Source organism: Abramis brama (genome assembly GCF_963993115.1).
Source record: "Abramis brama genome assembly, chromosome: 5".
NCBI classification, from domain to species: domain Eukaryota; kingdom Metazoa; phylum Chordata; class Actinopteri; order Cypriniformes; family Leuciscidae; genus Abramis; species Abramis brama.
In genome coordinates this window covers 7,064,521-7,082,135 of record NC_139967.1, presented here as the reverse complement: position 1 = coordinate 7,082,135, position 17,615 = coordinate 7,064,521, and the positions used below count along the sequence as shown (strand labels likewise).

Sequence of the window (17,615 nt, the reverse complement as noted above, 5' to 3'; positions counted from 1 at the left end):
CCAAACAGTTGATGGACCCTTTTGACATCCTTTTTTTTTTTTTTTTTTTTTTTATACTATGGAAGTCAATACTATGGATGTCAATGGGGATCACCAAGTTTGGTTTCAAAATATCTTCTTTTGCGTTCAGCAGAAGAAAGAAATTCATACGAGTTTGGAACAGCCTGAGGGTGAGTAAAAGATGACAGAATTTTCCTTTTTGGGTGAACAATATATAGACACGATTCAATGTATGGATCATTCTGTAAAACGGGTGCTTTTCTAGTTTCACTTTAGTGATTTACATTGATTTTTAAAGTTAATGTTAAGTATTCGATATGACTAATAATATGTGTTAATTGTGCAATCTCAAGCTAAAAATAAAGTTAATTAAGGCCATTTTAATGTTGGGACACATTTTAAAAAAAGAGAACTTACTATTGACAAGGATCTCTTGAAAAGATCCTGCTGTCATTATTGATTGATTGATTGATTGAATAGCTTATTACTGTAGAAAGGGAATATAGGGAAAAAAGGTTTTACCTAAACTGGAGGCACAAAAAATGATGTATCCACATAATTATCATCAAAATTTTACATACATTTTTGTTGATGTGTTTATAAAAATGTCTGCAAAAATGACCCGTATTCATCTCTTAGCCCCCCCCCCCCATCTCTCTCTCTCTCTCTCTCTCTCTCTCTCTCTCTCTCTCTCTCTCTCTCTCTCTCACACACACACACACACACACGCACGGCGCCACAGCCTCTTCCCGTTCCTCCCGCGCGGCTGCACGGACACTCGGATCGTTGGAATACTTCTGCTTTCACCGGAAATGTGCCATAGTCTATATGGATTCATCCCGACAGTAGTTTATCCTCTTCCAGTGTGACTTTCGCCAGGTTTCGGCATTCCTCCGGGCAGGTCCTCTTCGGCAGAAGCAGATATTTGAGTTTGGATATTACTGTGATTGTGTCTCTGCCCAAATGACTGAGAGAGGAACCACCGGGAGACGCTGCTCTCCGTCCCGCGCCTGTCCGGCGACCGTCGGCTAAAGTTTCAACGACAGGGATGATGGTGGTTCATCTTCCGTGAGGTTTGCAAATTATTCAAATTTACCACAGCGAGGAAAACACCGTCTTCTCCAGTCCAACGGGGACCTCTTTCTGGGATTACTAATTTACTGGATATATTCATAAAACATGAAGACTTTAATTGTTGAGGGTAAGTCACGGAAATTATTTTTAAAAAGTTATATTTGTTGAATTCGTTATTGTTTATTTCATATAGGCTACATATATTTTAACTGCCGCATTTATACGCTACGCCGCGCGCATCCTGAAATGTCTGTCACGGACGAAAAGGTTGCTTGTATCCCGGAACATATTGTTATTGAATCGGTTTGATCATATATTCAGAACTCTCCATAGAAAACGATAATTTTCTGCTTCCGTACACTTCGTTTTTAAAGCATCCTAGTTTGACACGTCGGTCTGTCCCACTGAAAACAGTCTGTCAGTAAGAACCACAATTGCTATGGCTCGTGCAGTTATGCATGTTTCTCAACTCGTTAATGCACGTTCATGAAGGGATGCGCGAGCTTGGGTGCACCTGAATAGGTTAATGCATGGTTGAGGTTGGTTAGTTTCCTATCGGAGACGAGACTCTTCTCGTTGTTGATGCAGTGAGAAATGTGAAGTAAATAATTTTATTTATTTGAAAACGTTTTACTAATGAGCAATAAGAAAGGGGTTTAAAATATACAAACTGTGTCAATTTGAGTTGTTTCAGCTGCGGTCCTGTCTACTTATTTGCATATGGCGTTTGGGGGAGTGGCCATTGGCTTTTACACCCGAATATTTAATTACGTAGGGCTGGACAATGAATGGAGCGAATGAGGATTGCAAATAGTTGTTGTTGGTAATTGATAGTGGCGCGTACAGTTCTGTTGATGCTGTTTTGCGTTCTATGTTGATATTTAATTTAATCTACAATATTATTATAGTTATCAAACGAAGCCTACAATAGGTATTTTAGCACATTCAATACCAGTATCTGAAGAAAGGGACGCTAATCTAACATCTTGAACGTTTTCCTTATCAGCATCCTATGCAACTGCGTACATACTACATAAAAAAGTGGCATACAAGTAGAATTGGCATGATGTGAATGAATATGCTGACTTTAATCATTAGAATTGAGCTTATATATCTAAACATGAGTATGTTCGGCTCAAGATATCTGTTATAGAAAAATCAGTTTCATTCACTTATTACAAAATAGTAAAACCAAAAAGGTATTTCATTCATTTATTGACAGATATGTCAAGGGGATCACACATAAACATTTACTAATTTAATTCTATCAAGTTGTATCGGTGTTAAGTCTCACATTTGGTTTATATTACATCAGACAGTAATTCAGAAAGACGCTGTCCGTGGTCCTGAAATCAAGAACATAAAGACTTGAGTTTAGTTCAGCTTCCTGTTTTGCTGTTTTCAACCCAAAGAGGACAGCAGAGCTTTATTAGGGCACTGTAGAAAATGGTTGCAACACATTAGTTCTGCATTATCCATGGTCTAATTAGGATTTAACAAATAACTTGATGCTTGTTGTTGTGCTTGCACTTGTGAGTTCGTGAGCAGATCTAACTAAAGATCACATCACAAGAAGCTCTGGGAGGTGTTGAAAAACAGCAGTGCTCCACCCATATACAGCAGCGACTAAATCCGTAAAGCTCAAAGGATGGAAGCAGCTCACTGCACAACTCTCATCCGGCAAGCGCAATACACTCTAGTGTCATTCTTTGCCACAATGCAAAAGGTATTGCATTAATTAAAGTAAAAAAAAAAGAAGCTTACAGTGCAGTGTTTCATGCGTGACCCATCTTGTGTGTTTCCTCACGGTGTGCTTTCTCACAGGAGTTGTGATGGTGTTTAGGATGCCAGGTGGTCACGTACTTCTCACTGTTTAGACCCATTGGGTTTCCATGGCCCCTCCCGTCTCGCTGAGCTAACCTGATTGAACTGAAAACACATTAAATATTCCATCATAGAGAGACGGAGAGCGTTAAGGATGAGAAAGAGGGGTAGTCTAGTCGCGCAGATGGTTTTGCTGGGGTAGAGAGAGGAAAATGAATAAGATGTCTTCATTTCCGTACTGTGTTGTGGGAAGGTACTGGTATTTGGATGATAAATGATGTATGTTTTTTTTTTTTTTGCTGTGAATCCTGTAATTAAAACAAGAGCAAAACGGTGTTGAGTGCATGGTGACAGCCCACTCAGAAAGCTTTTTCTCTCATTCTCTTTGTTTGTCTGATTTTTGCCTCTTCTAAGCTGTAGTCATCTATACAGTATATGATTAATTTCATTAATGAGTGAACAATAGTATATAGAAAAACCTTTGTTATTATTTAATATACTTTATTATTTACTCACCCATGTCAAACTGTTATCTTTTCAGTAGAACAAAAAAAAAGTTTTTTTTTTTTTTTTTTATGTTTATGCTTTATGAATGTTTTCCGACTCATAATTAAGTGATTGAAATACTTCTGGCTTTAAAAGGCTTGACACAAATATATATTTATTGTATGTTTTTGTATTGTAATATGCATTAGCTAGATCTTATGTGCGCATCTATCTTTTTATTTTTATAGACTTGCACAGTGCATTGGCAGAATATCTGATTTTATCTGAATATTATCTGATTAGTCAAAGAAATAATTGATCAATTAATCAATTATAAAAATAGCCATTAGTTAAAGCCCAAGTTCCTGATGACATGACTGTCAAGCTCCAAAATAAAGACAAAAAACAAAACAAAAAGAAAACCTTAAATGATCCACTGAAAATCTCCCCATCTGCTACAACTCACAAATTTAATTTGTACTTGCTTTCAAATTAAAATATGGCACATTCTGAGACAACCCAGCAGGTTTGATATCATTAACACCAATGCCATTGATTCTTGCCTGAAGGAGAATTAGAATGGCTTAGAATGACTTATGGGACATACGGGTGTTATGCAAGGAATTTTTCATTTTAAAGAATGTGCATATATTTGTGTTGTAATCTTTCTGTAAAGTAGGTGGCAAATTATACAAATCAACACCAAAGACAAAAGCAGAAACCTGGTGAAGATGGTTCTCTATAGTGAGTTTAGAAGCACTTCAGTCAGTTGACATGGTTAACAGAGATGTGTGTTTTAAGCTTGTCAGAATAGCGTTTTTCTCCAAGATGTTCTTGTTTCAGAAAAGCAGTTTTCCTCGAGTCCATCAGAAAACGCATTTAAACTGCGGAAAACATGCCAGCCTGCAGCTCTCCAGCAGAAACGGGGGAAGCTAATTCATTGTGGTGAGCTTTCAGAAGAAGGTTTTGTCTAATAACTTTCCTTCAGACTGTCACTCTCAACCAGACCCTCTTCAGAAACCATACATATTTACACAGACGGCAAACGAGTCATTTACACTCTAGTCTCCTATTATCCAACCAAATGATGAGGATGATCAGAATACATGGCAGACTCTCAGAGAGCGCTCTGTTGGAAGGAGGCTCATTCTGCTGTGAGGTCTCTCTGATACAGAGCTTCATCTGCTACTCGCAGGTGTAAAGAAAGAGGATCAGCTGTTATGAAGTCGCATGGGTTGACAGGATGAATCATGCTAGCTATGGTCTGGATAGTGCTGGGATTTCAAACATCACAATAGGGCTGGGCGATATATATTTTTTTTCAATTGTGTGCAATGTGTGCGTCTGCTTAATTTCGAAAGCATCACAGTCAACCAATCAAGTCAGCCTGGATTTTCAACTGCCATTTATACGGTGTAGTTAGAATCAGTGTTATTTGTTAAATTAAATAGATTTGTAATTAATTTTTTATTGTTTCTAATTGTATTTATTCTTAATTAAATTTAAATAAAAAATATTTTTTTTTGTTTTTAACACAAGGAAATGAGACTATTCATAATTAAAAATATAGTATAGGTAAACACATAATTTAATGTATGTGTATGTATGTATATATATATATATATATATATATATATATATATATATATACACACACACACACACACACACACACACACACACACACACACACACACACACACACACACACACACACACATTCATTCATTATATGTATGTATATTTTCATAGAAAAACAACAACAGCTATGAGAATAAACAACAATATGTTACCAAACATAAAACCAATATGCATATATGCCTTTCACTTTAGTGACTTCCTGAAGGAAATAAAATATCTTCTCTCAAAAGAAAGATCAAAATAGAGTTTTGCTCCAGTATCTCAGATTTTGAAAGAAACAAAAATCTCACATGTGTGAGTTTCTGAAGTGATCTCAAAAATATCTCAAAATGAGATCTGATTTTGATGAGATTTCAACATGAACTCAACTTGTGAGTGTGCAGCTTTGATTTTATTGCTCTATTCTCACACTGTGTGTTAACAATTGACTCTGATTGTGTCTATTTTGTATTTCTTTTAGGATTTTAGGAGGGATGTCACTGATACATAATGGAATTCTCAAAATATGTTTAACTTAAGTCTCATGAGCTATGAAAGAGCAACCTTAGAGCAAATTTCGTGTGGGTTTGTCCCTGACACATTATGTAATTGAATGGATTCCAGGATGATGGAAACACATTGAATAATATAATAAGAATACTGAAAATATCAGCTTCCTGTATCTTGTAGGCTTCAAACTGTCAAAGCTGTATGTGGCTGATTCTGCATTATGCAACATTTGTGGATTCAATCTTTCTCAAAAATTAATAAATAATTCCATCACATATAGTGGGAAAAGTATTACAAGCGTGGTGAGAGACTCAATAGACGCTCATCAAATCCCTCTAAATGAACTAAATCCACTGCAATAGGTTCATTTATCCAGGTAATCTCACATACTATTGCATCAGTCAAGCTCTGTGTTCAAGCGAATGACCAAACCGCATCAATCGAGTGACCTTTCCGAGATGCAGTTTAATGATGCTTTGCAGTCTTCCATCGACACAGGATGTCTTGTGAATGACAAAATGAAGGTATTGTTAAATTTGAAGTTATTCTTAGCAAAATAAGCTTAAAAGTCATAGTTGAAGGTATGAAATTACGTTTCCAGCTGCTGTAACTTATCATTTTATGCAGCTTTTGACTATTAAAATGCTTTGAGCTAAATCGTGGAATGAAACTGGATTAACTTTTGCGTGATTTCAAATTGAAATCGAGGAGAAATTAAATATTTTAGGATCGTCGCAATGGGTGTGGACCATTTTATGAAAATTTTTTAATATCAGTTAATAACAGTTTTTAATATCAGAGTTCCAAACATTATTATTCTTGGTAAAAAATTATTTTATATTTCCTGCATTATAGGGCAGTATGATCAAAATCACAGTATGTGTAATTTTATATCATTTTACATCATATGTGTGTACTGTGAATATGTGCGTGTTTGTCTGTATATATATATATATATATATATATATATATATATATATATATATATATATATATATATATATACTAAGTTTAGAATGATTATTAGTAGTTATAATAATTATATTTATTTTAAATAAGTCTCTAATGCTCACCAAGGCTGCATTTATTTTATCAGACATACAGTAATACTTCATTTTTATTACAATTTAAAATGACTGTTTGCTATCGTAATCTATTTTAAAATGTAATTTATTCCTGTGATGCAATCAGCATCAGTCTTCAGCATCACATGATCCTTCAGAAATCATTCTAATATGATGATTTGCTGCTCAAGAAACATTTCTTATTATTATAAATGTTGAAAACAGTTCATATTTTTGTAGACAAATCAGCATAATAAAACAATTTCTGAAGGATCATGTGGTAATTCAATGGAAGCTTGTTTCTGCCACAGAATAAAAAATAAAAAAGGTAATTGCAACTTTTTATCTTGCAATTCTGACTTTTTTCTCAGTATTGCAAGTTTATATCTCGCAATTCTGACTTCATAACACGCAATTGTGAAAATTATAACAGATTTGTGAGATATAAACACGCAATTCTGGGAAAAAAAAACTTATAGAAAAAGACTAGAACTATTTTTTTTTGCCGAAATGCGAGATATAAACTTGCAATTGCAAAAAAAGTCAGAATTGTGAGAGAAAAAAGTCAGAATTGCGAGACATAAACTCGCAATTGCGATTGTTGGAATTCTGACTTTATAACACACAACTGTGACTTTATATCACGCAATTCTGAGAAAAAAAACTCTTGCAAAAAAAACTTGCAATTGCAAGAAAAACAGTCAGAATGTTAGATAAAAAGTCGCAATTACCTTTTTTATTTTTTTTATTCAGTGGCGGAAACAAGCTTCCATATAATTCCAATAATGTAGACATAACTAATTTGTGAGTTCTCACTTCTTGTTTAAGTGAAAAACTATTGTAAACATCATCCTCCTCCTCATCCTGTGTCCTTGTTTTTGTGCATTACTGCATGTACCTCGCTGTCATTTGTAAAATAAAGCATACGCCTGCATACTGATAACCTCATAAATACACCACCACATTATAAATGGTAAAGCAAAATTGGCACATTTTCTCCATTACCTGCGCTGAACACATCGTACCGTCCAGCTCTGTTAATTAGTGCTCCTCCTGGGCAGGTACAGTACTGTTTGATCAACAACTTTTGTCTGCATTAAAGTCTGCATAAACGATCATATGTAAATGTATTTCAGATATTGCCTGGAAGGAGGATCTAATTGCGGTGAACACGGTGCCTTGGAACTTACAGCGTAATTGACAAGAGGTGGACATGCAGTAAAACGTCCCTCTGAGGATTAACTACGACTCTATCTCCAGACAAACACCACTTTCTCCCTTTCAAAGCAAACACGTATAAAGCTTTAAGCTAACAAGTGAGCCTGTGCTTCTCTTTCAAGCTGCGGTGGCCATTCTCTTTTCTTAGGAAAAAAAAATCATGGTGATTCATGTTCAACCTCTTTTATTTTCTCATTACAAAACTCGAATATGAACGCTACAGAACGCCATTTTTAGCTGAACACGCCCATGGTAATGAAACATTTATCCTTTAATCTGGAGAGGAGGTCTCTGTAAGAAGCTGAATAGAGTTCATGATGGATGAGCTGGTAAATAGTTAATTAGACAGAGCACAGGACGACCTTAAATTAGGTGCATGACTGGAGCCTTTGTCTGGATGATAAGTCAGTGTTGTTCCTCCTTCTTTCGTCCATCTGTCTCATCTTTTTTTCTTTTCGCATTTCTTTGTTTGTTCCTATCCAGCCACCTTTACACTCTGTTTCTCTCTGCTCGCTGTCACCTTTTTCTCGTTATCACTCAGGCAACCGGGATTTTTTTTCAGACCTTTAACACCACAGATCCATTAGTGACAATCTTTTAGCATATCTCTTAGAAATCAGCACTATTAGAGTGTGAGAGCCACAAGGCTTTGGATTCAGACTTTGACAGAAGGTCGTTATGATATAGATTTATTCATCTGGTTTTGAGGATTTTCATTAAATCTAATAGAATTAGAGGGCCACAGTGTGTGTACATTTATATTTGCCTAGTCAAAACAAAACTGACTTTGGAAAATAACCCACTAGATAATGGGTAAAGTGGAAACAGAGTTTTACAAGTGTAAATATATTTACATATGTTTTACAACTTCTCAAGAACATATCTGGATCATACAGTATCACACCACAATCACACTAAAAATAAATAGAAAAATGTTTCATAAAGAAAATCAAGTCTGTTTTTAGGACAACTATATATCTATATATATATATATGGATTTATGTAATACAAAAACTATAATAAAATAATAATAAACTTTAATTACTTTATTGATAAAAACAAATTATTATAAATATTAAAATGATCAGATAATTATATTACAGTACTGTGAATCTAATGGGAATAACCAGTTGTTTATTTAAAATCTTCATCTGTGTATTACAATAATCTGAATTTGTGGGGAAAATTATTTTCCATGTTTTATTCTCATAAAAAAATATATATATTATCCAAAAAATCATAATGGACCAATGCAAAATATAATTACTTATTTGTCTTCTTTTTGTTTTGGTGACGTTTTTTATTCAATGAGGATTCACTATATGAAGTTCTGCCATGAAACTCTAACCCAAATCTCCTTGCAATCACATCATTCTCTATACGCACAGCTGATTGGTTCCTGCTGTATCAGTAGCCAATGAGCTCGCTGCTCAACTTTAAAATACTGGTCAGCATTATCTATAGCAGTCGCAGAAAACTTTCAGAAACCCTCCACCTTCCCCAGCTCCACCTGTATAGATCTGCAACGGGTAATTCATGTACTCTATATTGTACAGCAGCAGTATGTCTTTCTTGCTCACAGTAGCATGTCATGTATGTATTGGCAGTAGCAAGTCCTGTATTTGCTCAGCAGCAGCAGCAGTGTCAAGTCACCTTTATTTCTATAGAGCTTTTAACAATACAGATTGTTTCAAAGCAGCTTTATGGTGATAACAGGAAAATAAAGTTTGTTTTGGCTAGGGATGTTAACCGATGACTGTTTGACCGATGGTTGACCGTATCAACGTTAACCGATCAAAGTTGTCGGTAGTTGGTAAAGAAAAAAAAAGTGATCTCTAAATTAGGCTATTATAGACAGTGGACTAAACGCTACTACAGTTAGCCATCTCATTCCAAGATCTTTTTGTGTGAAGTGAACAAATTCCTCACACTCAATTTTTCATAACTCGCCTGTTTGTACTTAATAAACCAATAAAAACATTTGGCACGAGCCGCGAGGTCACAGCGTCTGGGTTCGCGCGCTCACAAGGTTTGCGAAAAGTAAAGGCTACAGGCTAAAACACTCGAGGTTAGAGCCAGGGCAGACGACAGGATGAAGCGTGCAAAGAAAAGTAGTGTGTGGGACCATTTCACCAAAAAGAATGACACAGATGTAAGTTGCAACTTGTGTGATAAAGTGCTTGATTTCAGTGGTAACAGATAAGGTGATGATGATCATCATCTTTCTTTATTATTGTTAGCACTACCTCAAACTAAAGCGGCGTCTCTTCGGAGCTGTCATTTTCTTAAATGAGCCGCGGCAATGTTTCAAATGAGCTTCTAACGCTAGACAAACGCCTTTATTTTCTCTTCGGAGCTGTCATTTTCTTAAATGAGCCGCGGCAATGTTTCAAATGAGCTTCTAACGCTAGACAAACGCCTTTATTTTCAACGCGATCACCTTGTACCCAAACCATTTCGAAACTAAAGAGCCATTTGTCCTCCGATTACATACAAGCTCCTCGGCGCCGCGTTTGCAGGACTCATGTTTCGCGCTGTAGGGGATTTTAAAAAAGTGACGTGAGTGGAAGGGCGGCAGAGCGGCAGAGAGATGCGACAGAGTTGCGAAATTGCAGGCGCGGCTCGAAATGGCTGTTATTTCAAATAGCGTATATTTTAAACTAATCGGTTAACCGGTTTCAACCGGCTAATGAGGCTCGGTGGTCGGTCAAGAAAATTTTTAGTTTTCGCCATCCCTACAGCAGCTCTAGAAGAAAATAGTGTCATTTTCCAGCTTAAATAAGTTCAGTGTTGATTAATTTCTGTTAAAAAGTTGTTAATTTATCTATACAGCTGCTCTGGAGAAAACAGTAATGTCATCGTCCAGCTCAGTTCAATTCTCATACAATGATGCCAATGCAAGCAGATGAGTAATATTGTTGAATAGTTTAGCAGATCTATTCCACCAAGACCAAACATATCAACACTGTCACATCCATTACCAGGCCAAACACTCCAAGAGTTGTCATGACAGAAAAATATTAATCTGGAGCTCAAGGATGCAGTGGAGATAAGGCACAGTCAACCACAGTATCATTTTACATTAGACTATTGTTGCGAAAGAATTGTATGGGCTGAAATATGTGCCACCAGAAACTGAATTTGAATAATTTATATTTGAATTTGAATTGCTAATCTTGAATATTTGCATTGGAAAAATGAATTTGAATCACATAATTTGAAATTGTATTGTTTAATTTGAATAATTGCATTGAAAAACTGAATCTGAATTGTATAATTTGAAATTGAATTTATTTGTTTGGAACTGAAGTCCAATACAATTTGATCCTCACTGAAAATTCAACTCTCTATATATCCTCACATTCAGTTCTCACAATTCAGATTCAGATCACCAAATTCAGTTTCAAGTTACTGTGACAGACATCCGGGTAGTTGGAGGATGAAGGAAGAGCAATCGAGCGCAGATCGATATCGATAGATAGAGTTCAGTGTCGCAGGATCATCACTCAGCACTAAATATGCCAGACTGTTGTGCTGCTTATGGATGTTAGAACGAAAGAAATGAAAAAATAAAATAATAATAAATAAATAAAAGCAAGGGATAACATTTCACAAGTGAGAATGAAACCTGTGGCCTCTCTCTCTCCGTGGCCCGCGGCAGCGAACACAGCTTCACCTTGCTGCTGCACCGGTCCCCGCTGATCCAGATGGGACTGGCCAAAGACATAGTGGTGATCGGGAGTACGTATATTTCGGCGGGAAGTTCCACTGCCTTTGCCGGTGGCCGGCGGACGGAGAGAAACTACAGCGGGGCAGCAGAGTTTGTCTGCGGCTGCAGGATCTGGAGACTTACTGCCCGCTTCCTGTGAGCCAAAACCGACACAACGCTGCTGGAGGAAATAGTTGAGTTTTCTTTTGCTGAAAATAGTCCGTTCCGCGTCCATAGCAACGCTCTGTTTTTCATGACAACAGTGTGATATACTTATTACATGGCTTGGTTGAATTCCAATGTAGAATGCGGCCGTTATTTCTTGATAACAGATGCTGCGAAGTATATCACACCGTTGCCATGAAAAACAGAGCGTTGCTATGGACGCGGAACGGACTATTTTCTTTAGCGGAAGCAATACAATCGTTTTTAAATCAATAAACTCCTTTTTAAATCAATAATTTGTGTCAAATTATTTATTTATTTTGTAGGTAGCCATGTAATAAGCGGGATAATGTTCAAGCTGATTCAAGACCTGTCGGGGTTGTTATTCGCTATAACAACCGCCTCGCTATATACATTATCCCTTATAAATTTATATATCTGCCTGAATCAGCCTGAAGCCTATAACTATATATATATTCAGGCAGATATATATAAGGGATAACTCTATCTATCGATCTGCGCTCGATTGCTCTTCCTTCATCCTCCAACTACCCGGATGTCTGTCACAGTAACTTGAAACTGAATTTGGTGATCTGAATCTGAATTGTGAGAACTGAATGTGAGGATATATAGAGAGTTGAATTTTCAGTGAGGATCAAATTATATTGGACTTCAGTTCCAAACAAATAAATTCAATTTCAAATTATACAATTCAGATTCAGTTTTCCAATGCAATTATTCAAATTAAACAATACAATTTCAAATTATGTGATTCAAATTCAGTTTTTCAATGCAATTATTCAAGTTTAGCAATTCAAATTCAAATATAATTGATTCAAATTCAGTTTCTGGTGGCACATATTTCAGCCCATAGAATTGGCTCTTGTCTGGATCTGAGACTAGCATGTGTTTCAAATGCTAAACAAACTAACTTGAGATATCACATAAAACCTTAGCGTATCACACTGATATTGATTCTTTCTGTGTTAACTGATACTGCTCAATAACACTGGGAATTTAATCAAATATGGACAAAGAAAGACTGTGTTTATCTTTTTTGCTTCTTTCTTCCGGCTTTAAATAAGTATATCTCTTTAGATGGGGGAAAAAAACATTCTCCAAAGCTTCTTTGGAGAAGAAAGCTTCTTTTTTTTATTTTTTTCTATAACAGCAACAATACTGATTCCTTTTACACTTCTTCTTTATAAAATTCAGAAGTGCAAGTATTGCTCATCTTAGACATTTTTTTTTTACTTTGAGGAAAGAAAAATCAATGAGTAAGATAGAAAAAGAATCACAGACAGATCGACAGAGAGAGAGAGAGAGAGAGAGAGAGAGAGAGAGAGAGACAGACGGATGGCTAGACAGAGAAACAAAGGCACAAAGTGAATGGCTGATATACCCATCGGAGATAAAAACACTAATACAATGAAACAACAATAAAGTGTGAAACAGAATAGAAGACAAAAGATCTTGTATTTCATCATAAGTATAGTTTGAAACAAGCAATGTATCTACATTAGGAGTCAGGCCTGCATGGGAAAAGATATTCAGACCGTCATTCGTCTGGTTGGAGAGGACCGAAGCGTGGCAGATGAGAAGGCAACGTCTGACAGTGAGAAACAACACGGATGTTTCACTGGATCCGAGCAAATGACTTACACACGATTACGGAGATAACCACCTTGATAGAACTAATGACATCATTGTTATGGGTGATTTTTCAGACACTGTTCACTTAGGTTGCTTGTGGGAAGTGAATGAGATGAACTCAGTGCAAATATTCTGGTGCATGGCAATAGAGTTTTCTGGGCAATTTCAAATGTACCTGTACAGACAAAATAATGAAAAATCTAACTCTAAAAGTAAAAAAAAAAAACTCTAAAAAACAATTCCACGTTTCTGAAGAAAACTAAAGAAAACGTCTCGGTTACGTATGTAACCCTCGTTCCCTGAGTACAGGGAACGACGTGTCGTCGGGGGAGTTCCCTGACGAATTGGGATCACGCTAGGGAGCCAATTGCCTTCGAGAGAAATAAAAACGAGCCAATGGAGATTGGCATGCAAGATTTGCATTCCGCGACCCGCCTACCAGCGCGGGTATAAAAGGCGGAAGTAAACATTGCGCAATGCTTTTCGCTGAGGAGCCAAACAGTGTCCAGTTCCCTGTACTCAGGATTGGCCGAACTGCACGTGGCATCATGGGTCACCGTAGAGACCACTGGAAAAAACACCCAGTCTACTAGCAACTCCTACTAGAGGTTTCAGACCTGGCACCAGGCGGTCCGCCACGCCTGGCACCGGAGGGGTGATGGAGGAACTCACGAGGCTCACCGACGTAGGGCGCCAAAGGAGCAAAGGACGCACATATCCGGCCGAGGCACGGAGTGGCGTAGCAAGCCGACACAACCTATTCCCTCACACCACTGGCCGTAGCGAGTACTCGGGAGGAATCAGGTTCCACACGTAGGCTATAGAATCTAGCGAACGTGTTCGGTGTCGCCCAGCCCGCAGCTCTACAGATGTCTGTCAGCGAGGCGCCTTGAGCCAAAGCCCAGGAAGCGGCAACACCTCTAGTAGAGTGAGCACGCAACCTTGGAGGACAAGGCTCACCCAGAGACTCATACGCTCGGGTGATAGCATCCACTAACCAGTGAGCTAACCTCTGCTTGGAGACAGTCTTCCCCTTCTGCTGGCCTCCGTAACAGACAAAGAGCTGATCTGAGGTCCTGAAGCTTTGCGTTCTGTCAATATAAACCCGCAGGGCGCGGACGGGACAGAGAAAAGCTAGGGCTGGGTCTGCCTCCTCCTGGGGCAGCGCTTGCAGGTTCACTACCTGGTCCACGAAGGGAGTGGTAGGAACCTTGGGCACATATCCGAGCCGGGGTCTCAATACAACATGAGAAAGGCCCGGCCCGAACTCTAGGCACGATTCGTCGACCGAAAAAGCTTGCAGATCCCCGACCCTCTTGAAAGAAGCCAATGCCAACAGGAGCGCTGTCTTAATGGACAGGATATTCAACTCAACTGTTGACAAGGGCTCAAAGGGAGGACTTTGAAGAGCTCTAAGAGCCAGAGCTAGGTCCCAAGAGGGTACAGAGTGCAAAACACGAGGTGGATTTAACCTCCTAGCACCCTTAAGGAATCTGATGATCAGGTCGTGCTTCCCCAAAGACTTACCTTCTACTGCATCGTGATGCGCTGCTATTGCAGTGACATACACTTTGAGGGTGGAGGGAGACAGCCTTCGCTCCAACCCATCTTGCAGGAAGGAAAGCACGACTCTGATCGGGCAAGTTCGGGGGTCCTCCTGACGGGAGGCCTGCAAGTCATGGAGTGCTTTAGCCTGATGGACTTGGAGCAGCGCCATGGCATGCAGGGCGGAAGCGGCGTCTCCACACGCCATGTAAGCATCCCTGGTCAGACCAGAGGAAAACTTACAGGCGTGGGAGGGGAGTGAAGGGGCACCCCGCCAAGTGGAAGCGGTCTTCGGACACAGCTGCATCGCAACCGACCGCTCCACTGGGGGGATTCCCTCGTACCCGTGCGACGCCCCGCCATCAAGGGTGGTGAGGAAGGAGGAGCGAGGTCGTCTACGTCTGGTCGCCAGAGGGGCCAGCCAAGACTTCCTCAGCTCCTCATGCACTTCCGGGAAGAATGGCACTGGAGCGGGCCGCGGGGCAACAGCACGGTCCGCTCCGAGACACCAATCATCCAGCCGCGAAGGTTCGGGACCCGGTGGAGGATTCCAGACGAGCCCGACATTCGCGGCTGCCCGTTCGAGCATAGCAGCCATTTCTGGGTCCGGCTCAGCCGAAGCCACCACACCCGAAGGGGGTAGACCCGCTGAGTCATCACCAGAAGATGACTGCTCTCCCTCCGATGCCGCGATCGACATCTGATCCTCAGGCGGCGCCCCGAAGGAGACAACCGGAACCGCACGGGACGGTGCCGGAAACTCCACCGGGACAGCCAATGGCAACGAGCTACTAGAGGAGTGAGAAGCCTGTGAGGATCTTTCACCAGACGGAACGTTCTTCACTGTAATCCTCATACGCTCACCAACAGGAATCACCGAAGTAGCCGTCTGCCGAACTGAACCGGCAGACTAACTAGATCGGGGATTATCTGAAGGGACTCCCCCATGTTTCAGGGTTCGCAGTCTTGAACGCAGCATCGCCAGAGTCATGTTCTCGCAATGAGAACATAACTCGTTCACAAACGCTGCCTCAGCGTGCCCTAAGCCCAAACACGAGAGGCAGTGTTTGTGACCATCTTCCTGAGGGAGAAGTCGACCGCATTCAGAAACGCACGGATGAAACGACATCCTGAAAAGGACGTGAAACACCCGTGGTGCTCTTTTAGAAGAGAGAGAGTGCTCTCTAACACGTGCCGAAGCACCGAGGGACCAACCGCGGCAGACACAGCGGGGAAACTGCAAGCCCGTGTGCTGCACTCACCACTACCAGCCGTGAAAACGGCTCTTTTTTTTCAAAGAGATCAACAGCAGGCAGGAACGCGGTGGTCACTAAAGCGCCGTCACACCAGCACGTCTTCTTAGAGATCCTCTTCCAAAGATGCTCAATTAATAAACTCTCCGAAGAACAGCAGCTCAGAAAACACACTGTATGGCTCCGAAGCGAAAGGCATTGCGCAATGTTTACTTCCGCCTTTTATACCCGCGCTGGTAGGCGGGTCGCGGAATGTAAATCTTGCATGCCAATCTCCATTGGCTTGTTTTTATTTCTCTCGAAGGCAATTGGCTCCCTAGCGTGATCCCAATTCGTCAGGGAACTCCCCCGACGACACGTTGGAGTTCCCAGGACGAAAGGGAACTTTATTTTCTAGGCCTATGGAAAACCCACAAACACAATTCTAGGGTGTTTTGGGAGGTTGTTGTTGCTGCTCTGCTGTTGCTAGGGTGTTTTAGTGGTTGCTAATTGGTTGTTAGGGTATTCTGCGTGGCTGTTAGGGCTGCTGTGCTGTTGCTGTTTTGGGTGGTTGCTAAGTGGTTGTTAGGGCTGCTATGCTGTTGCTAAGTGGTTGTTAGGGAGTTTTGTGTGGTGGATGGAGCTGCTGTGCTGTTTCTAGGATGTTCTGGGTGGTTGCTAGGTAGTTGTTAGGGTATTCTGGGTGGTTGTTAGGGCTGCTACGCTGTTGCTGTTTTGGGTGGTTGCTAGGTAGTTGTTAGGGCATACTGGGTGGTTGTTAGGGAGTTTTGTGTGGTGGATGGAGCTGCTGTGCTGTTTCTAGGATGTTCTGGGTGGTTGCTAGGTAGTTGTTAGGGTATTCTGGGTGGTTGTTAGGGCTGCTACGCTGTTGCTGTTTTGGGTGGTTGCTAGGTAGTTGTTAGGGCATACTGGGTGGTTGTTAGGGAGTTTTGTGTGGTGGATGGAGCTGCTGTGCTGTTTCTAGGATGTTCTGGGTGGTTGCTAGGTAGTTGTTAGGGTATTCTGGGTGGTTGTTAGGGCTGCTACGCTGTTGCTGTTTTGGGTGGTTGCTAGGTAGTTGTTAGGGCATACTGGGTGGTTGTTAGGGAGTTTTGTATGGTTGATGGAGCTGCTATGCTGTTTCTAGGATGTTCTGGGTGGTTGCTAGGTTGTTAGGGTATTCTGGGTGGTTGTTAGGGCTGCTATGCTGTTGCTGTTTTGGGTGGTTGCTAGGTAGTTGTTAGGGTATTCTTGGTAGTTGTTAGGACTGTTATGCTGTTGCTGTTTTGGATGGTTGCTAAGTGGTTGTTAGGGAGTTTTGTGTGGTTGATAGAGCTGCTATGCTGATTCTAGGATGTGCTGGGTGGTTGCTAGGTAGTTGTTAGGGTATTCTGTGCTGTTGTTATGGCTGCTGTGCTGTTGTTAAGGTGTTTTATATGATTACTAAGTGGTTTTGGGGAGTTTTATGTGGTTGATAGAGCTGCTATGCTGATTCTAGGATGTGCTGGGTGGTTG

At 40.1% G+C, this 17,615-nt stretch overlaps 1 protein-coding gene across 2 annotated transcripts in view; it reads left to right on the top strand.

The window, feature by feature from the left end:
- Nucleotides 1-722: 722 nt before the first annotated feature.
- Nucleotides 723-17,615, top strand: part of rtn4r (reticulon 4 receptor) — a 103,158-nt gene continuing 86,265 nt past the window's right edge. The window contains exon 1 of one of the 2 annotated variants that reach the window (XM_084115096.1): nt 723-1,201. In XM_084115096.1, the coding sequence (XP_083971222.1) occupies nt 1,180-1,201 (22 nt within the window). In that variant the 5' untranslated portion in view covers nt 723-1,179. The remainder of the gene's footprint in view (nt 1,202-17,615) is intronic. The other variant, XM_084115097.1, reaches the window with a different exon arrangement.